Consider the following 22362-nt stretch of genomic DNA (forward strand, 5'->3'; position numbering starts at 1 on the left):
GAAGAGAGAAGAAAGGAGAAAAGAAAGAAGAGTCCTAGCAGAACAAAAAGAAAAAGAAAGGGAGATACAGATCAGTGAAAAAGATAGAGAGGGAGTTTGAACTTCAGAAAATGGCCATGAAACATGACAATCAGTTAAAATTGGCAGACGTAAAGGGACACGTACAGTTGGAGGAGATGGATGAGGATAATGAGAAAGAGCGTCATAGTCGAAGGCTTGGTGGGAATCTATTTAAATATGTCCAAGCATTGCCAAGGTTTGACGAGAAGGAAGTGGAAGCCTTTTTCATTTTATTTGAGAAGGTAGCTAAATAAATGAAATGGCCACAGGACATGTGGGTATTACTGATACAAACAAAGCTGGTAGGTAGAGCTAGTGAACTGTTTGCATCACTACCGGAGGAGGTATCTGGAACCTATGAGCAGGTGAAGAAATCCATCTTAAGTGCATGTGAGCTAGTGCCTGAAGCTTACAAAGGTTTAGAAATTTAAAGAAAGAATTTGGTCAAACATACATGGAGTTTGAAAGGCTCAAACAGACTAATTTTGATAGGTGGATTAGGGCTTTGAAAATAGACCAAACGTATGAAGCTCTCGGAGAAATTATACTTTTGGAGGAGTTCAAAAATTCAATTCCTGATGTAGTGAGAACTCGTGTGGAAGAACAGAGGGTTAAAACTGCGAGATTAGCAGCAGAAATGGCAGATGATTATGAATTAGTTCATAAATCAAAGATTGGTTTCCAACATCAGTTTCAGCCGGTGAGGGATAGAAACTGGGGACATGAGAAATATTCAAGTGGTAAAGGTAAAGGTGATCTGATGGGAGACAATAAAGGGAGTGTACCTCAGATTAAAAAAGAAATCCAGGACGGTGGAAAATAAATGAAAAGTTTCAGATGTTTTCACTGTAATAAACTAGGCCATGTAAAGTCACAGTGTTGGTGGTTGAAGAAAAGCACTGGGAAGGCTGATGTGGTAAAACAGGATAAGACAGTGGGGTTTGTTAGAGTGGTAAAGGAAAGCCCAAGGGATGCGAAGGAGGTGCAAACGATTATACAGTCTGTTCAAGAAGTAATTGTGAAGAAGGTGCCAGATGTCTTTAAAGAATTTACTTGTGTGGGTAAAGTTTACTCGTGTATCAGGAGCAGGTAAAGAAATCACAATTTTAAGAGATACAGGGGCTAGTCAATCTTTAATGGTAAGAGATGAGGAATTATGTAGTTTGGGAAGAATGTTGCCAGAAAAGGTGGTAATATGCGAAATTCAGGGTGAGAGGAGTAGCATTCCATTATATAAGGTAAGGTTGGAAAGTCCAGTGAAGAGTGGTGAAGTGGTAGTAGGAGTAATAGATAAACTGTATTCCTGGACAAGATAGTTTATCTTGGGTAATGATATAGCTGGATCGCAGGTGGGAGTGATGCCTACTGTGGTTGATTAGCCAATGGAAAATCAGAGAACTGAAGTGTTGAAGGACGAATATCCTGGGATTTGTCCGGATTGTGTAGTAACAAGGTCGCAAAGTCACAGGTTAAGACAAGAGGAGAAATCAAAGAGTGAAGATGAAGTTGAAGTGCAATTATCAGAAACGATTTTTGATCAGATGGTTGAAAAAGAACAAGAACAGGTGGCGGATGAGGCGGATATTTTTAATTCAGTAAAATTGGCACAGGTTAACAGAGAGATTGAGAGTGTGCTGAAAAATGGCATAATTGAAGTGGGTTGCAGCCAATGGAGCTCACCCATACCAATGGTACCTAAACCAGACGGTACCCAACGATTGTGTGTGGACTATAGAAAGGTGAATGCAGTTACAAGAACGGACTCTTATCCTGCCCCACCATTGAAGGATTGCATGGAGAAAGTGGGACAATCTGCTTTTATTCCCAACTTCCAGACATGGAAAGAACATTTAAAACATCGTATGGAGTTCTTTGATCGACTTCAGGAGGCGAGTTTGGTGATAAACCTAGCCGACAGTGAATTTGGAGAAGCCCGAATCACTTTCCTTGCGGAGTTTCCGTTATCCTCAAGACGAAGGGAAATAAGGCGATTTCTTAACATGAGTGGATTGGATCGAACAGCTGTGCAAAAGTTTTGTGGCGTGATTACTCCACTGATGGAATCGCTGAAGAAACGTAAAAAAATTCAATGGACAGCAGACTTTCAACAGGTATTTGACTGCCTGAAAGCTGTGATCACCAATGCTCCTGTATTGGAGAATTGCAAGGGGCTCTGTGGTCAGATTGAACTAAATTATTTGATTCTGAAGAGAAATGCCGAGGAGTAGAGGAATGGATGGATCGTACAGAGACTTTGTTCAAAGAGACTGTCAATCGAGAAGGATTTCGGTTGGAGGAAGAAGAACAAAGAAATATATTATTATACCTGTTTGCGTGTGTTGTTTTCTTTAAATGAAAATGCATATTTACTGTGTGCATTTCTTTGTGGATGGTGCAAAAGTGAAAAATTAAACCATCTTGAAGTTGATGGGTTTTTTTTCTTGGGGGGAGGTGTCATGCGAGAGTGCCTTTAAGAACTGGATGTTTAAGCAATGTACCTTTTAAGAAAACAGTGATGTCATAGAGTGGGTGAAGGGCAGCTCAGTTCAGCCATTTTGCAGTTTGGTTTTGCAGTTTGAAAAGTGCCTGGCTGGTTTTGCTGAGAGCAGTTTAAAAGTGCCTGGCTGTTTTTCTGGAGCTGAAGTCAACCAAGCTAATATATCTCTGCCATTCTACAGAAAATATATATATTCTTTAACCTGATGTGATTTTGTTCAAAGGTATTAAGTCTCTTTGAAGTTTGAAGGAACATTTTAAGGAGTTATTTACTGTTGCAATATTTTCTGAGTTATCTTTGAAGTAAGGGGTGTTAAGCGAGCCAATGTTTATTTAAGATGTTGAGTTCATGGAATAAACAGTGTTTTGTGTTTAAAAACCCACGTGTCCATAATTGTAATCCCATACCTAGGGAAAAGCCGTGTGCTAGGAAAAGCAACAACTCCATTAAAGGGACAGGTTGGTTGAACTCCATGATACATTTTGGGGTTCTGAAAATGCCTCGCCCATAACAAGGGGTTATTGGGTTACGGGGATAGGGTGGACGTGTGGGCTTAATGTGGGTTGGTGCAGACTCGATGGGCCGAATGGCCTCCTTCTGCACTGTATGTTCTATGTAATCTATGTAACTTTTCACTTGATGATTCCAATACATTCCTGACCAGCCTCTCCCATTTACCCCACCCCCACACGGAAATGTGAGATCATCCAAAACTCTGCTGCCTGAGTGCTTTCTCACACCAAGTCCTGTTCACCATCAGCCCTGTGCTCACTGACTTTACTCCTGGTTTGGTAATGCCTCTATTTAAAAATACACATCCTTGTTTCAAATTCCTCCCTATCTCTGTAATCTCTGAGATGTCTGCACTCTTCTCATTCTGGCCTCTTCACATCTCTGAATTTAATAATGTGGCAGGACCTGGGTATGAAACTCTGAAATTCACTCCCCAGAAGCTCCATCTCTCTCCTGATTAAAGAGTGTTGTTAAAACCTGCCTCTTCAATCATGCGTTTATCCATCTGTTAAAATATCGCCCAATGTGACTCAGTGTCAATGTTTTTCTTTATGAATCTCCCCTGAAACACATTGGGATGTTTTATTACATTAATCATGTTGTATAAATACAAGTTGTTGCCATTTCATGACAGCCTGTTGAAGCAGAGTAAGATTCCACAAACAGGAGTCAGATGACTAACTGATGTTTTTTCATGGTGTCAGTTAAAACATGAATGTTGGTCCCACTGCACCAGGAGAACTTCCCTGTGAACAGGATGTGGAGTTGAGCTCTCCTGAGCTGAGAGTGGAGCTGATTGTGCTGTCGGGTATCCGGTGTACACAAGTTACAAACCTTATCTCGTACTTCAATGTTCTCAGTAAGAACACAGTTCACGCAAACCAATGGGTGAAATGTTAGACAACCCACACTCTCAAACCAAGTGACCGACACCATCCAATACAACGTCTATGGATTTCTCTTCAATTCCCCAGACCTTTGTCACACTGTGAGCCACTTCAAAGTTCATGCTGTCCCAATATAACCCTGGTTGCTAAGCTACAGTCTAGATTTTCTAAACCCGTACATTTGTTTTACTTTCTGTATACTGTAAATGGCAGAATCCTGAGGAACATTAACATACAGAGGGATCTGGGTGTGCAGGTCCACAATTTCCTAAAAGTGGTAACACAGGTGGCCAAGGTGATTAAGAAGGCTTATGGTCTGCTTGCCTTCATCGGCCGGGGCATTGATTTTTGAAACCTTTTGGAACAGGGAGCAAGGATTCCTATCTTTACTTTGAATCGTTGATGTTAGCTGTGTCCCAATGAATAGAGATATTTCCAACTGCAAATCCTTCCATTCCAATCCCTTGTAAACACATCAATCAAAGTCATCACTGCCAGGACAGGATAGAAATTTGAAACCGATATTCCAGTTATCACACAACATTCTCTCCCTCAATAATCTCTCCCTCAATGTTAACAAAACGAAGGACATTGTCATCGACTTCAGGAAGCGTAGTGGAGAATATGCCCCTGTCTATATCAATGGAAATGAAGTAGAAAGGGTCGAGCGCTTCAAGTTTTTAGATGTCCAGATTGTTGTATTATGTACTTCGGAATAACACGGGCTGCAACTTGATGCAGCTTTGAGTAAAAGATGATCCAGACTTTGAAGTAAGTTCAATGTGATTTATTGAACCATTAGCACAGTTCTTAATGAGTTCGACTCTCTGTTAATCTAAATGTAGTAACTCAGTCTAACTGAACCAGCCTTGCTCTCAGCCACGTGCTGGGGTGTGATGCTGAGGATACACCCTGTCTCACTCTATAGATGTTGGTCAGTGGAAAGAGGTGGGGTGTGAGTGCCTCATCGCTTTTATAGTGAGATACCACCCCATAGTATCCTGACTGCTCACTGGCCGTGTCCTATTCTCTGTGTTCATTATCTGCATGTTTGCATATCATGACACAGATTACCAACAACCTGTCCTCGTTCCCCCCATGATGACACTATAGTTAAGAAAGCCCACCAACGACTCTACTTTCTTAGAAGACTAAGGAAATTTGGCATGTCAGCTCCGGCTCTCACCAACTTTTACAAATGCACCATAGGAAAGCCTTCTTTCTGGTTGTATCATGGCTTGGTATTGTTCCTGCTCTGCTCAAGACCGCAGGAAACTACAAACGGTGAATGTAGCCCAATCCATCACGCAAACCAGCCTCCCATCCATTGGCTCTGTCCACAATTCCCGCTGCCTCGGAAAGGCAACCAGCATAATTAAGGACCCAACGCACTCGGGCCATACTCTCTTCCACCTTCTTCCATCAGGAAAAAGATATAAAAGTTTGAGGTCAAGTACCAACCGACTCAAGAACAGCTTCTTCCCTGCTGCCATCAGACTTTTGAAAATGAAATGGACCTACCTCATATTAAGTTGATCTTTTCTCTGCACCCTAGTTATGACTGTGACATTGCATTTTGTAGTCTCTCCTTCCTTCCCTATGTACGGTATGCATTGTCTGTATAACAAGAAATAATACAGTTCACTGTATACTAATACATGTGACAATTCTCCTCTCTCTAAACTATCCATAGACTTCCTCCTATCAATTGTAGCCCTAATTCTTTTGGCCATCCTCCTAATTTTTGCCCAGTTCTCCTCCCTAATGCTGCTGACTCTCGGATTCTATTTTACACTCAGCTATTTACCTCCGTAATATATCACTCTGATGTCTAAATCTTAACACCTGAATTTAACAAACTCTTTTGCTGAACGTGCGTCATAATTAATTCCAGTGACGACCGATATGTATTTTCTATCCGGGTGGGTTCACTGCGCCATCTCCCGATTACCTGTCCCCCAGTGCCAGGAGTTCAGACACTGGGCTCCGAACGAGCAATGGCAGCTCTAGCTCCCACAAGCCTCCGCGCCTGGGAAACCGCGCAGATGTGCGGCCCGAAATGCGCATGTTCACCGTAAGAAGGGTTGCGCATGTGCGACGATTTGCTCTTTCTGTTGGTCAACATTGAGTGTGATTTGGAGTCAAAGTGTCTCCCAGCCGACGTACCTTCCTTCCCCTTGCCCATCGTGCGGGGCATCAACCAATGGAAATTGTCGGGGGAATCGGGAGAACTTTATTCGTCCAGCCAATCAGAGCACGGCTTTGGGTGCATTCAGATTGAGCTTCACAGAAGAGTAAACCTCCTCATGTCTCCTAATCTGTGAGTGAAACACTGTCTTTTCTCCCCCTTCCCATTTACTCATTCTGGGGTTAAATTGTGGCTTGCAGGAACTGAAGGGAAAGGAAGTGAATCCAGGGAAGGTGCAGACTCTGGGAAGGTTGGGCCAGGTCTCTCTCCCTCAGCTTGACACATCTATTTGTCTGGCTAAAAGGATGGTCTCTTTCCTCATGTTCACAAGGGCTGGCATCCACAGAGATGATTGACGTTTAAGGGGACAGTAATTTTTTTTAAATTTAGGAGGCGCAATTCTTTTTTTTCCAATTAAAGGACAATTTAGCATGGCCAATTCATCTACCCAGCACATCGTTTTGGGTTGTGGTGGCGAAAGCCACGCAGACACGGGGATAATATGCAAACCCAACACAGACAGTGACCCGGGGCTGGGACTGAACCTGGGTCCTCGGCGCTGTGAGGCAGCAGTGCTAACACTGCACCACCATGCTGCGCCTAGGGGATAGTAAATCAATGTAGGACACAGATATGCCCAGTTTTGTAATTATGGTACATATTAAATAGAGTATTTATGGTTAAGTAATAAAGTGCTAATTATTTCTAGTCTTGAGATATAATGCTGTAACTAACTTATACATTTACAATCATAGTGAGAATGCGGGAAGAATGTGTGGGATGGAGATAACCGATTCAGGGGAAAGGAAGAGGAATATTATACAGAAACTAGCATTGTCTGCTCTGAATTTCTGTCCTGTACTTTGTGAAGACTTTTGTAAACTCCTTTTCCAGGATGTCAGAAGGGGAGGATTTGCAGCCAGAAATCTCAAAATGCAGCAAGACTTAACAGAGCCACTCGAATGACCAGAATCTGAATGCCATCAGTCTCTGAATCTCGAAGGATAAATTGTCTGTTTTGGCCGTCACATCAGTACGACTGGAAAGGCACCAAGAAACACAGATCTGAGTGAGAGTGTCCATTGCACTGACTGTGGAAAGGGCTTTAACCAATTAAACAGACTGCAGAAATATCACACCATTTACAGCAAGGGAGAGACTGTACACATGCTGTGTGTGTGGGAAGGGATTCACTCAGTCATCCCACCTGCTGACACACCAGCAGGTTCACACCAGGGAGTGACCGTTCACCTGCCCCGAGTGTGGAAAGGGTTTCACTCAGTCATCCCACACTAGGCCGTTGAACTGCTCCAAGTGTGGGAAGTGTTTTATTCAATCCTCACTCCAGTGACACATCAGGTAATCCACACCAGGGCGAGGCCATTCGCCTGAGTGTGGGAAGCGTTTAATTCAATTATCGCACCTCGTGACACACCAGGGAGTCTACACAAGGGAGAGGCCATTCACATGCTCGGAGTGTGGGAAACGTTTTATTCAATCATCCCACCTAGCATCACATCAGGGGGTTTGCAGCAGGGAGAGGCCTTTCACCTGCTCCGAGTGTGGGAAGCGGTTTATTCAATCATCTCACCTAGTGTCACACTAGGAGGTCACACCTGGCAGAGGACATTCATCTGTCCTGAGTGTGGGAGGGGTTTCATTCAATTATCAGACCTGCAGGCTCACCAGCAAGTTCACACTGGGGAGAGGCCATTCTCCTGCAGAGTGTGGGAAGGGATTTATTTGTTCAGCCAACCTGCAGGCACACCAATGCATTCACACCAGGGAGAGACCATTCAGTTGCTCTGAGTGTGGGAAGGGATTCGCTCTTTCATCCGATCTGCAGAGGCACCAGCAAGTTCACACCGGGGAGAGGCCATTCACCTGCTCTGAGTGGGAAGGGATTCATTCAGTCATCCCACCAACAGACACACCGGAAAGTTCACAAAGGGATTTACTCAGTCACCCCGCGTGCTGAGACACCAGCAAGTCAATAAGTGATGACAGGGATTGGATTCTGCTGTTTTTGCTGCTGTTAATTACATCCAGGACTGAACCATGTTCATTCTGACACTTGCTGAAGTGGGAGAGTTGGAGGGTTTCTTTCTGCTGGACTGGCTGGTGTCAAACCTTGCTTCCAGTGGCCTGATGCTGAGCCTGGGAGAGCACATTTCCACTGAAATGATTCTCAAAAGCTGCTGAAGGACATTTATTTTATCCTGGACAGTAAATAGTGTTAATAACACTACAGGTAGATCTAAAATAAATATATTTGTCTCTGTTTCATTGAATCTACAGCACAGGGCCAGGCCAGTCGGCTCAATTGATCTGTGTCAGTATTTAGCTCCACATGAGCCTCCACCCACCCCGCTTCAGCTCCCCCATCAGCATCTCCTTTTTTTCCTTTGTCCCTCATGTATGTATCCAGTTTCCCCTTCAATGTATTCACGCTGTTCATCTCAACCTCTTTTTTTTTAAATTTAGAGTACCCAATTCATTTTTCCCACTTAAGGGGTAATTTAGTGTGGCCAATCCACCTATCCTGCACATCTTTGGGTTCTGGGGGCAAAACCCACGCAAACAAGGGGAGAATGTGCAAACTCCACACGGATAGTGACCCAGAGCCGGGATCGAACCTGGGACCTCGGTGCCGTGAGGCAGCAGTGCTAACCACTGCACCACAGTGCTGCCCTAGGTTAAAGAGGTTTCTACTGAAATTATTGAATGCTTGCATCATCTTAAAGACTCCCATCAGATCACCCTTCAGTCGTCTCCTTTCCAGTGAAAGGCAGCCGTAACATAGAACATCGAACATTACAGCGCAGTACAGGCCCTTCGGCCCTCAATGTTGAGCCGACCTGTGAAACCACTCTAAAGCCCATCTACACTATTCTCTTATCATCCATATGTCTATTAGTGTTGGCGAGTCCACTACTGTTGCAGGCAGGGCATTCCACGCCCTTACTACTCTCTGAGTAAAGAACCTACCTCTGACATCTGTCATATCTATCTCCCCTCAATTTAAAGCTATGTCCCCTCATGCTAGACATCACCATCCGAGGAAAAAGGCTCTCACTGTCCACCCTATCCAATCCTCTGATCATCTTGTATGCCTCAATTAAGTCACCTCTTAACCTTCTTCTCTCTAACAAAAACAGCCTCAAGTCCCTCAGCCTTTCCTCATAAGATCTTCCCTCCATACCAGGCAACATTCTGGTAAATCTCCTCTGCACCCTTTCCAATGCTTCCACATCCTTCCTATAATGCGGCGCCCAGAATTGCACCAGAGTTTTGTACAGTGGCAACATGACCTCATGGCTCCGAAACCCAATCCCTCTACCAATAAAAGCTAACATACCATACACCTTCTTAACAACCCTCTCAACCTGGGTGGCAACTTTCAGGGATCTATGTACATGGACACCGAGATCTCTCTGCTCATCCACACTGCCAAGAATCTTACCATTAGCCCAGTACTCAGTCTTCCTGTTATTCCTTCCAAAATGAATCACCTCACACTTATCTGCATTAAACTCAATTTGCCACCTCTCAGCCCAGCGCTGCAGCTTATCTATGTCCCTCTGTAACTTGTAACATCCTTCCGCACTGTCCACAACTCCACCGACTTTAGTGTCATCTGCAAATTTACTCACCCATCCTTCTACGCCCTCCTCCAGGTCATTTATAAAAATGACAAACAGTAGTGGCCCCAAAACAGATCCTTGTGTTACACCACTAGTAACTGGACTCCAGTCTGAACATTTCCCATCAACCACCACCCTTTGTCTTCTTCCAGCTAGCCAATTTCTGATCCAAACTGCTAAATCACCCTGAATCCCATGCCTCCGTATTTTCTGCAGTAGCCTACCGTGGGGAACCTTATCAAACGCTTTACTGAAATCCATATACACCACATCAACTGCTTTACCCTCATCCACCTGTTTGGTCACCTTCTCAAAGAACTCAATAAGGTTTGTGAGGCATGACCTACCCTTCACAAAACCGTGTTGACTATCTCTAATCAAATTATTCCTTTCCAGATGATTATACATCCTATTTCTTATAAGCCTTTCCAAGATTTTGCCCACAACAGAAGGCTCACTGGTCTATAGTTACCGGGGTTGTCTCTACATCCCTTCTTGAACAAGGGGACAACATTTGCTATCCTCCAGTCTTCTAGCACTATTCCTGTAGACAAAGATGACTTAAAGATCAAAGCCAAAGGCTCAACAATCTCCTCCCTAGCTTCCCAGAGAATCCTAGGATAAATCCCATCTGGCCCAGGGGACTTATCTATTTTCACACTTTCCAGAATTGCTAACACCTCCTCCTTATGAACCTCAAGCCCTTCTAGTCTAGTAGCCTGAATCTCCGTATTCTCCTCGACAACACTATCTTTTTCCTGTGTGAATACTGACGAAAAATATTCATTTAGCACCTCTCCTCTCTCCTCGGACACCACGCACAACATCCCGCTACTGTCCTTGACTGGCCCTACTCTTACCCTAGTCATTGTTTTATTCCTGACATATCTATAGAAAGCTTTAGGGTTATCCTTGATCCTACCTGCCAAAGACTTCTCATGTCCCCTCCTGGCTCTTAGCTCTCTCTTTAGGTCCTTCCTAGCTAACTTGTAACTCTCGAGTGCCCTAACTGAACCTTCATGTCTCATCTTTACACAAGCCTCCTACTTCCTCTTGACAAGTGTTTCGACTGCTTTAGTAAACCACGGTTCCCTTGCTCGACCACTTCCTCCCTGCCTGACAGGTACATACTTAGCAAGGACACGCAGTAGATGTTCCTTGAACAAGCTCCACATTTCCATTGTGCCCATCCCCTGCAGTTTTCCTCTCCATCCGATGCATCCTAAGTCTTGCCTCATCACATCATAATTGCCTTTCCCCCAGATATAACTCTTGCCCTGCGGTATATACCTATCCCTTTCCAGCACTAAAGTAAATGTAATCGAATTGTGGTCACTATCACCAAAGTGCACACCTACCTCCAAATCTAACACCTGTCCTGGTTCATTACCCAGTACCAAATCCAAAATGGCCTCGCCTCTCGTTGGCCTATCTACATACTGTGTCAGGAAACCCTCCTGCACACATTGGACAAAAACGGACCCATCTAAAGTATTCGAATTATAGCGTTTCCAGTCAATATTTGGAAAGTTAAAGTCCCCCATAACAACTACCCTGTTGCTTTTGCTCCTATCCAGAATCATCCTTGCAATCCTCTCCTCTACATCTCTGGAACTTTTCAGAGGCCTATAGAAAACCCCTAACAGGGTGACCTCTCCTTTCCTGTTTCTAACCTCAGCCCATACTACCTCAGTAGACGAGTCCTCATCAAACGTCCTTTCTGCCACCGTAATACTGTTCTTGACTAACAGTGCCACCCTTCCCCCCTCTTTTACCACCTTCCCTGAGCTTACTGAAATATCTAAACCCTGGCACCTGCAACAACCATTCCTGTCCCTGCTCTATCCATGTCTCCGAAATGGCCACAACATCGAAGTCCCAGGTACCACTCCATGCCGCAAGTTCACCCACCTTATTCCAGATGCTGCTGGCATTGAAGAAGACACACTTTAAACCACCTTCCTGCCTGCCGGTACACTCCTGCAACTTTGAAACCTTACTCATGACCTCACTACACTCAACCTCCTCTATACTGGAGCTACGATTCAGGTTCCCAAGCCCCTGCTGAACTAGTTTGAACCCTCCCGAAGAGCATTAGCACATTTCCCCCCCAGGATATTGGTACCCCTCTGGTCCAGGCGTAGACCATCCCGTTTGTAGAGGTCCCACCGACCCCAGAATGATCCCCAATTATCCAAAAATCTGAAACCCTCCCTCCTGCACCATCCCTGTAGCCACATGTTCAACTCCTCTCTCTCCCTATTCATCGTCTCGCTAGCACGTGGCACGGGTAACATCCCAGAGACAATAACTCTGTTTGTGTTAGATCTAAGTTTCCACCCTAGCTCCCTGAATTCCTGCCTTACATCCCTATCCCTTTTCCTACCTATATCGTTGGTACCGATGTGGATCACGACTTGGGGCTGCTCCCCCACCCCCTTAAGAATCACGATCAGAGACATCACGGACCCTGGCACCTGAGAGGCAACACACCAACCGCGAGTCTTTCTCGTTCCCACAGAATCTCCTATCGTTCCCCCTAACTATGGAGTCTCCAATTACTAATGCTCTGCTCCTCTTCCCCCCTGCCCTTCTGAGCAACAGGGACAGTCTCTGTGCCAGAGACCTGTACCCCATGGCTTACCCCTGGTAAGTCCTCCCCCCCAACAGTATCCAAAGTGGTATACGTGTTACTAAGGGGAACGACCACAGGGGATCCCTGTACTGACTGCTTCCTCCCAGCCCCTCTCACCATCACCCATCTATCTTTATTCTTCACAGTAACTACATCCCTGAAGCTTCTATCTATGACCACCTCTGCCTCCCGAATGATCCAAAGTAGCTCCAGCTCCAGCTCCCTAATGCGGTTTCCTTTTTTTTTTGCGTACATAATAGTTAATAATGATTGTCCAGTGCTCTCCATCACGCGGTGCAAGTTGCATTTTCGTATACAATTCATCCCTAATAATACCAACATGTAGTTTTCACATAAAATCAACGATGCTGAAAAGAAAGACAATGTCCACAATGATAATGAAAAGGAACCATTGGCATAGAACTGGCGTCTTGCGTCAGGAACACGTGCAGAACTCCTTCTCCATTATTCAGGCAAATGGCGTTCCATGAGTAGCTCCTCAGTTTCTCTCAGAAGAACCACCTGAAAGCTTCTCCTCCACCAGGGACGATTACCTTCTCTGGTGAAGAACCTGGCTTTTTCTTCAGCTCTTCACATTTCCGTAGCTTGCTGATCTGGTGGCCGGTTTTGCGGTTCCGGCAGCTGCTGCACTCGCCGCAGTTGATGAGCCTCCTGCAGGATGCGCTTGGCCCGCACCCTTTCCTCTTCTTCTTGGCTGACTGGCGGCAGCGGTGGGCGGGGCCTGCTGAGGTAGGGCGGTGCAGTCCAGCAGGGCGGTCCGCCATGGCAGCCAGGGCGGCGGCGGGCAAGTGCAGGGCGGTCATGATGATGATGCCGGGGGGCAGGGAGATGGCGCCCAGGACGGGAGGCAGTGCGTCCGGACTCTGCGGCTCACTGGGCCAGGCGCAGGGCAGCCGGCTGTGGGGGGTGCACATGGCGGCCACCCACCTCTCCCACAGCCGCTCGCCGCGCCGTTCACGCCGTAACCTTTCCTGAGGGTTAAATATTATTCTTGTAAACATTAGTTGCACCTTCTCCAGTGTCTCTATTTCCTTTTTCTAAATTGAGATTACCAATGTTGACAGAGACTGCCAGTGTAGTATAACCCTGGTTCAAAACCAGTTAAACATAACCTCCCTGCTTTTCAATTCTGTCCCTCTGGAATGGGACCCTATATATGGGCCCCACACTTACGGAAAGATGTGAAGTTCTCAGAGAGAGTGTAGAGGGGCTTTTCACAGTAACATTCATTGAAGCCTACTTGAGACATAAGCAATTATTATTATTATTAGAGGAGATTTATGAGGATACCAGAGATGAGGGACTTCAGTTAGTTGCAGTGACTGGAGCAGCTGAACTTCCTCTCTTTATATCACAGTCAGCAGAGATAAGGAGGCCACTCAGCCCGTCCTGGCACAAAGGAAGGTGGTTGTGGTTGTTGAGGTCAACTATCTCACCTCCTGAACATCACTGAAGGAGTTCCTCAGGGTAGAGTCCTTGGTCCCACCATCTTCAGCTATGCGATCAATTACCTTCCTTCCATCATAATGTCAGAAGTGGGGATGTTTACAGATCACTGCACAATATTCAGCACCATTCACAGCTCCTCAGATACTGGCACAGTCCATGTCCAAATGCAGCGAGACCTGGACAATATCCAGGCTTGGGCTGATGAGTGGGAAGGGACATGTGGGCCACACAATTGTCAGACAGACAATGACCAGACAAGGCCCAAGACCATAAGAAACTACAGAGAATCATGAACACAGCCCAGTCCATCTGGCGAAACCTCCTCCCATCCATTGACTCCATCTACACCTCCCGCTGCCTTGGGAAAACGGAAAGCATAATCAAAGACCCCTCTCCCACCCGGGTTATTCTCTCTTCCAACCTCTTCCATCGGCCAGGAGATACAATCATCTGAGAACACGCACTAACAGATTCAAAACAGCTTCTTCCCTGCTGTTACCAGACTCCTGAATGGCTGTCTTGTGGACTGAACTGACCTCTTCACACATCTTCTCTACTGAGTACTTCTACACTCCATATGCTTCACCTGGTGCCTGTGTCTGTGTATTTACATTGTGTATTTATGTATGTCCTATATAAAAGCAAATTACTGCGGATGCTGGAATCTGAAACGAAAGGGAAAATGCTGGAAAATCTCAGCAAGTCTGGCAGCATCTGTAGGGAGAGAAAAGAGCTAATGTTTCGAGTCCGATGACTCTTTGTCATCGGACTCGAAACGTTAGCTCTTTTCTCTCCCTACAAATGCTGCCAGACTTGCTGATATTTTCCAGCAATTTACCTTTCGTTTTGTATGCCCTATGTTTTTTCCATCTGTGGAAAGATCTGTCTGGACTGTACGCAGAACAATACTTTTCACTGTACCTCAGTACACGTGACAATAAATCCAATTGAATCTCCAACAAAAGAATATTTGACCATTACCCCTTGACATTCAATGGCTGAATCCCCCACTACACCTTGGAGGTTACCATTAATCAGAAGCTGAACTGGACTAGCCACATAAATACTATGGCTGCAAGAGTAGGTCACAGGCTAGCAATCTTGTGGTGACTATCTCACCTCCTGACTCCTCAAAGCCTGTCCGGCATCTACAAGGAAGAAGTCAGGAGTGTGAAGGAATACTCTCCCCTTGCCTGGGTGAGTGCAGCTCCAACTACACTCAAGAAGCTTGGCACAACTCATAACAAATCAACCCGCTTGATTGGCACCTTTTCCACATTCACTGCCCTCATCACTGATGCACAATAGTAGCTGCGTGTACCATCGACAAGATGTGCTGCAGAAACTCACCAAGGCTCCTTTGGCAGCACCTTCCAAACTCACAACATCTGCTAATTAATTATCAAAATCTTTATTAGTGTCCCAAGTAGGCTTACATTAACACTGCAATGAAGTTACTGTGAAAATCCCCTCGTCGCCACATTCCGGCGACTGTTCGGGTACTGAGGGAGAATTCAGAATGTTCAATTCACCGGACAGCACATCGTTCCGGACTTGTGGGAGGAAACTGGACCACCAGAAGGAAACCCACGCAGACACAGGGAGAACGTGCAGATTCCGCACAGTGACCCAAGACGGGAATCGAACCTGGGACCCTGGCGCTGTGAAGCAACAGTGCTACCCACTGTCCTACCGTGCCACCCAATTAGAAGGTAGAAATACAAGGACAGCAGATACACGAGAACACCTCCACCTGGGAATTCACCTCCAAGTCACTCATGTCAGGAAAACAGAGGTAGTTTTAAGTGATCTTTATTTGTGTTGTTAAATATTAAAATTGAGGAGAGATTACAGTGGGTTTGATTTAATTTTTCTGTGTAGGAAGAGTAGAAACAATTCTGGTTGGATTCATGTTGAAACAAAGTTTGCATGTGTCGGTGGGGAAGGTTTCAGTTCAAACTGTTCCTATTGAGCTGGGGAGTTTGCAGCATGAAAAGTAAACATCAGGTTGGAGAAATAATGAATTGTTGCTCAGCAACCAGGAGCACCCTTTAGGTGGAAGGCTTTTTGAGGGAAGTTTTACGTGAATTAATCGCATTTGGGGCGAGGAAGTGAGAGAGTGAACAGCTCTCAGCTCTGCTAGAAGCAGGAGAGCAATAGAATGGGGTAATGTGCACGAAAGCAAGCTCGAGGGGAACTAGATCTATAAAACAGGGAATGGAAAAGCTCCAGGAATATTGAAGTGAGAAGGAGCACAGAGGAACTGCCTTTGGAACAGGCTATTGTTCATGGAAATGAAAGTAAGACCTGGGAAGAGAAGAGCTGAATGAGGTTGGCTGCGGACAAGCCCCATATCTGAAGAAACGTAAGGTTTGGTTTCTTTACTTCCAATTTTTGAAGCAATAATATTCTGTTGGGGACTGAGTACCTGAGTTGTGTAGACTTTCGATGCATGTTGCAAGTCAAGACAAAGGAATGCCGAACAGAGAGTTGGAAAACCTGGAGGCGGCTCCTTGCTACAGCAGAGAGGAAGCCTTGTTTGAAAGGATAGTTGGAACATCTGGAGGGGGATCTTTGGTGGAAGCAGCTGAGAGAAAGCATTGATTTGGAAGAAGTTTTTAAAGCGTATCTGTTGGAAAGTATAGGTTGGAAACATTTGTGACAATCATCTGGGGGGAAATTGAGGAGGAATCCACAGAAGATGGATTGAATTGCACCTACCACTTGGTTTCAGAGTGGGGGGGGGGGCGGTGCTGCCTGATCATGGTCAACCTATGGGTTTAAAGGGACTGTGTGTCCACTGAGAACATTATAGCAAAATACATGTAGTAACCTGTGTTGTCCTTGAAAACTATGCACGTTTGTGAAGATAAGTAGGAGTGAAGGAATATTGTATCACAGACAGACTTTTTATGCTTAATAAATGTTTGTTTTTGTTGTTGAAAGCTAATTGGCAATCCTGTGACTCTGTTCCTCGACATTTTCAAAACAAAGTTAGTCTTTTAAGCCAGGGTTCCATTCTGGGATCTTCCCATCCAGTTATTACATCACTGGGATTGTAATACTCACCATCTTGCTGTGGAAATATATCTCCATTCCTTCATGCTCCCTAGGTCAGAATCCTGGTACTTCCTCCCTAACCGCACTGTGGGTGACACCATAGGGACTGCAGCAGTTCAAGAAGTCAGCTCACCACCACCTTCTCAAGGGCAATTAGGGATGGGCAATAAATGGTGACTTAGACAGAGGCACACACTTTGTTTTATTCATTAACGGGATGTGGACTTTGATCTCCGTGAAGGAATAAAAAATATTAGGTAAGACCTGTTTGTAGCCCATTTAATTGTTTTTCAATTACATCATTGCCTTCTCCCTTGTTCCTATGTCCTGGGCCTCTTACAAGTTGATGCCTGAACGAATCAAGCCAGCCTGACTCCACTTTGTGACCTCCGACACAGTGATCAATCCCCAGACTGCTACAACCACCTTTATCACGTCAAACAAACACGTCTTTCTCACAGGTTGAGGCTAGTTCTCCTGCACAATTCAACTCATTTTGCAGCCATTGCTAATTCTGGCAAGGCTGTGACTTGACTAAATTGTCCATCATACTTTGCACTTTGAGCCCACAATGCAGTTCTTCAGATATCCACGGTCTGGGTTCTTCTATCACCTTGATGTTCCATGTTACCACCATGAGACAAACTCCACACACAGGGTTACACCACTGCCCGCCTACACTGATTAATATTAAAGAAATAAAGAGAGTTAAAAATTGATTGCTCATTAACAAGTTGGATATTAATAATCTTTATTAGTGTCACAAGTCGGCTTACATTAACACTGCAATAAAGTTACTGTGAAAATCCCCTTGTCGCCACATACCGGCGCCTGTCCGGGTACACTGAGGAAGAATTCAGAATGTCTAATTCACCTAAGAAGCACATCTTTCGGGACTTTTGGAAGGAAATCGGAACACGCGGAAGAAACCCACGCAGACACGGATAACATGTAGCCTTCCAGTAGAGCCGTTCAGTTAAAAACAGGTAAGGTGGGCAGCACAGTGGCACAGTGGTTAGCATTTCTGCCTCACGGCGTGGAGGTCCCAGGTTCGATCCCAGCTCTGGGTCACTGTCCGTGTGGAGTTTGCACATTCTCCTCGTGTCTGCGTGGGTTATTCCCCCACAACCCAAAGATGTGCAGGGTAGGCAGATTGGCCACGCTAAATTGCCCCTTAATTGGTAAAAATGAGTTGGGTACTCTAAATTTATTTTTAAAAAGCAGGCAAGTTATGCTGAACCTTTATCAATCACTATTAAATCACAATGGTACGCCGCGCCACGTATCGATGGCCTCAGAACTTTGCCTGAGGTCCGCCTCCTGATGCTCCTCCCCCGACTAGCCAATTTCCCGATGCTGTGGGTCGCGTGTGGTCCCATCCTGTCGAGAACTCGGCATGGCGGCTGCGGACTCAGTCCAGCACTGCCACAGTCAGGGGAGGGCTGATCCGTGGACAGGGGGTTATTAGGGGCTGGGGGCACTGTGGGGGTGGTCCGGGGCATGCGAGCCAGCCAAAGGGGGGGGTCATTATTTTGCAGGCCGGGTCCACGAGTGGCCTCTGCCATGTAGCGCGGCCGCTCAGGCCACCGCCGTGCCCATGTGCGGCCACAGACCCGGCAATTCTCCAGGGCATATTGGCAGCTAGAGCCGGGTGCTCTACGCAGCCGACATGCAAGCCCCCAGCAAAACAGGGAATCGGTAGCCGTTTTACACCACTGTTCCCACGCCGGCGTGGGGCTATAACCCCAGAATGGGAGAATCCAGCCCCATATGTTTCAATCAGATCCCCTCATTCTTTATTCTTTCAAACTCAAGTGGATACAGGCACAGCCTGTCCAAGTTTTCCTCCTATGATAACCCCCTCATCCAGTCAAGTGAACCTTTTCTGACCAGTTTCAAATGAAATTATGTCCTTTCTTAAATAAGGAGACCAAAATCGTACAGAGTACTTTGGATAGGGTAGTGGGTGCCTGGAACTCACTACCGGAGGAGGTGGTGGAAGCAGGGACGATAGTGACATTTAAGGGGCATCTTGACAAATACATGAATAGGATGGAAATAGAGGGATACGGACCCAGGAAGTGTAGAAGATTGTAGTTTAGTCGGGCAGCATGGTCGGCACGGGCTTGGAGGGCCAAGGGCCTGTTCCTGTGCTGTACATTTCTTTGTTCTTTGTTCTGTACAACTGCAGTACGTTCCCCTTGCAATAAACAGCAACATTCCCTTTACCTTCCCAATCGTGTACTGTATCTGCAGAGTAACTGGTCCTGATTCATGCACCAGTACACCTCGATCCCTCTGTACCTCGGAGCTGCAATCTCTGTGCATTTAAATAAGCAATGCAAGATGGCGCCGGAACGGGGCGACTCTCTGCGAGCTCTCTCACACAGATCCTCTTCTTACATCTCCGATAATCATACTAATCTCTTAAAACTTAATTCTAATACTAACACTATGACTAACCTTTCTCTTTTACATTCTCTTCACACAGCTTTATGAATGAGTAGTACTACACTCTATGCTTCACCCGATGTCTGTGTCTATAAATTCTACATTGTGTATTTTGTTTGCCCTACGTATTTTCTTTTCATGGATGGAATTATCTGCCTGAGCTGTGCACAGAGCAATATTTTTCACTGTACCTCGTTACGCGTGACAATAAATAAATTCAATCCAATATGTTGCTTTTCTATTCTTCCTGCCAAAGTGGACAAGTTCACATTTCCCCACACTATGCTCAAATTGCCAAATTGTTGCTCACTTATTTTGCCTATCTGCACCCTTTACAGACTCCTTATGATCACTCACAACTTATCTTCCTCCATACCTTTGCAGCAACAGCAAATTTTGCAACCATACTTTTGATCATGTCAACCAAGTCCTGAAAATAGTTGAAGCCCAGTTCTGATCCCTGTGGCACTCCACAGGTTACATCAAAAATTACTCATTTTTACCTCCACAATATTTCCTGTTCGCTAACCAATCCTCTGTCCATGCTGTTACCAGCTACACAATGAGCTTTTATTTTGTGGAGTGAACATTAAGTGGCACCTTGTCAAGTGCCTGCTGGAAATCTAAATACATCACATCCACAGGTCCCCCTTTATCCACATTGCTTGTTACTTCCTCAAAGAACTCCAATAAATTGGTCAAACATGATTTCCCTATTCATAAAATTATATTGACTCTGCCTAATTGCACTGAGATTATCTAAGTGCCCACTCCAACTTCCTTAGTAACAGAATGAATATGGTTCACCCCTGCATGGGATTAACAGCAGCAGCAACAGCAGAATTTATCCCATGCAGTGACTTGTGAACTCGCTGGTGTCTCAGCAGATTGGATGACCGAGCAAATCGCTTCCCACATATGGAGCAGGTGAATGATCTCTCTCCCGTGTGAACCTGCTGGTGGCTCAGCAGGTGGGATGACTGAGCAAATCTCTTCCCACACATGGAGCAGCTGAATGACCTCTCCCCAGTGTGAACTTGTTGGTGTCTCAGAAGGTCCTTTGTGCTCTTAAAGCTCTTCACACAGACAGAACATTTAAAAGGTCTCTGCTCAGTGTGAACAAGTTGATGTACAGTGAGCTGGGATGGCTGTGTGAATCCCTTTCCACACATGGAGCAAGTGAAGGGTCTCTCTCCAGTATGAATTCGCTCATGTATCAGAAGGTGTGGTGAATCAATAAATCCCTTCCCACACACAGAGCAAATGAATGTCCTCTCTCCAGTGTGAACTCGCTGGTGTCTCAGACGGTGGGATGAATGGGTGAATCCCTTCCCACATACAGAGCAGGTGAATGGCTTCTCCCCGGTGTGAACTCGCTGGTGTGTCACCAGATCCTGTTTGCTTTTAAAGCTCTTCCCACAGTCAGAACATTGAAATGGCCTCTGATCAGAGTGAACTCGCTGGTGTGTCTGTAGCTGGGATAAACGTCCAAATCTCCTCTGACAGAGAGAGCAGGTGAACGGCTTCTCCCCAGTGTGAGTGCGCTGGTGGGCTTGTAAATCATTTTTACTTTTAAAACACTTCTCACAGTATGAACATTGAAAAGGTCTCTGATCAGAGTGAACCAGTTGGTGTGTTAGAAGGTGGGATGACTGAGTGAATCCCTTCCCACACACTGAGCAGGCGAAAGGCCTCACCTCCATGTGAGTGCGCTGGTGTCTCAGCAAGTCCTTTGTGCTTTTAAAGCTTTTGTCACAATCAGAACACTGAAATGGTCTCTGATCAGAGTGAACTTGCTGGTGAATCAGGAGACTTGATAAAGCATTACACCCCTTCCCACATTCGAGGCAAGTAAATGGCCTCTCACCAATATGAACACGCTGATGTGTATACAGGCTGGATGAGTAAGCAAATCCTTTCGCACACACAGGACAGGTGAACGGCCTCTCTCCAGTGTGAATACGTCGATGAATATCCAATGCAGATGGGTAATTGAATCCCTTCCCACAGTCCCCACATTTCAATAATTTCTCCATGATGTGAGTGTCCTCGTGCGTCTCCAGGTTGTATAATGTTGAAGCCTCGTTTACACAGAATATGTACAGGGTGACTACTCACTGTGAATGTGGTGGTTTTGCTTTCAGGCTGGTGAAAGCTCTTTCCGTATCCAGCACATTGGAAACTCTGTCTCGGGTGTGTGTCTCTCGGTGCTTTCTCAGTCACACTGATGTTTCAAATCTTTTCCCACAGGCGGAACAAACATTTTTCCTTCCGTATACAAAGGCTGATGATATTCAGGTTCTGATGAATCAAATCACTGAAGCATCTTGATGTGAAGTTTGGTTTGAGTTTCACATCTGAAAATTCTGCTAATATCCTGTGAAAATAATTTTACAAAATCCATCACTGACAGTCCAGGGGGTTTGGGGCCTCCAGCGGGTGTTTGTGAATCCTCCCCGCCCACCTGCCAGGGTTTCCTTCCTTGCCAGAGATCAGGGTCCTCATTGATTTGAGTGCAAAGTGTAAGCTCTTATTTATTGTCCCCCTCCCCCAGCCTCTGATGTGAACCAATCTCCAGTGTCTGAAGCAGGATGGTGCCCGTTAACCTGGGCCTGTTCCCGGGAGGGAGGGAGAAGCTCCGCAGCTGCAAACCAGGGAGCTGACAATGATTGTGAAGGGTTTGCGGATCCACAAAGTGTTTCCAAATTCTCCCACCCACCGCCTGACGCTGACTCCGCTTCTCCGGGACAAACAAGGGCCGAGGCAACATGCACACTGCGCATGCTCTAAATTCTTTGCCAATGCGCCTTCGCACTGTTGTCCAGCTCCAGCAGCGACACTGCGCATGCTTCAGGTTGCCAGGAAGTGATTGACTGCAGATCTGGACCAATAGGAGGCGGGGAAGGGCTGGAAGACCGAAAGGGAACCGCTGGACCTCCAACCAATCAGAGCGATGA

General features: G+C 45.7%; 1 protein-coding gene across 1 annotated transcript; it reads right to left on the bottom strand.

Moving 5' to 3' along the window:
* Window positions 1-18417: 18417 nt before the first annotated feature.
* LOC140421688 (uncharacterized) lies at window positions 18418-22187 on the bottom strand. Its single transcript, XM_072506489.1, has one exon. It carries the CDS (start codon window positions 21439-21441, stop codon window positions 20209-20211), a length of 1233 nt encoding a protein of 410 aa, XP_072362590.1. The 5' UTR covers window positions 21442-22187; the 3' UTR covers window positions 18418-20208.
* Between the last annotated feature and the right edge of the window lie 175 nt (window positions 22188-22362).

Source organism: Scyliorhinus torazame, chromosome 5, assembly GCF_047496885.1.
Source record: "Scyliorhinus torazame isolate Kashiwa2021f chromosome 5, sScyTor2.1, whole genome shotgun sequence".
Lineage (NCBI taxonomy): Eukaryota > Metazoa > Chordata > Chondrichthyes > Carcharhiniformes > Scyliorhinidae > Scyliorhinus > Scyliorhinus torazame.

Excerpts from the sequence above, each read along its gene's own strand:
- LOC140421688 (XM_072506489.1), bottom strand. The coding sequence starts at position 21,441 with ATGGAGAAATTATTGAAATGTGGGGACTGTGGGAAGGGATTCAATTAC.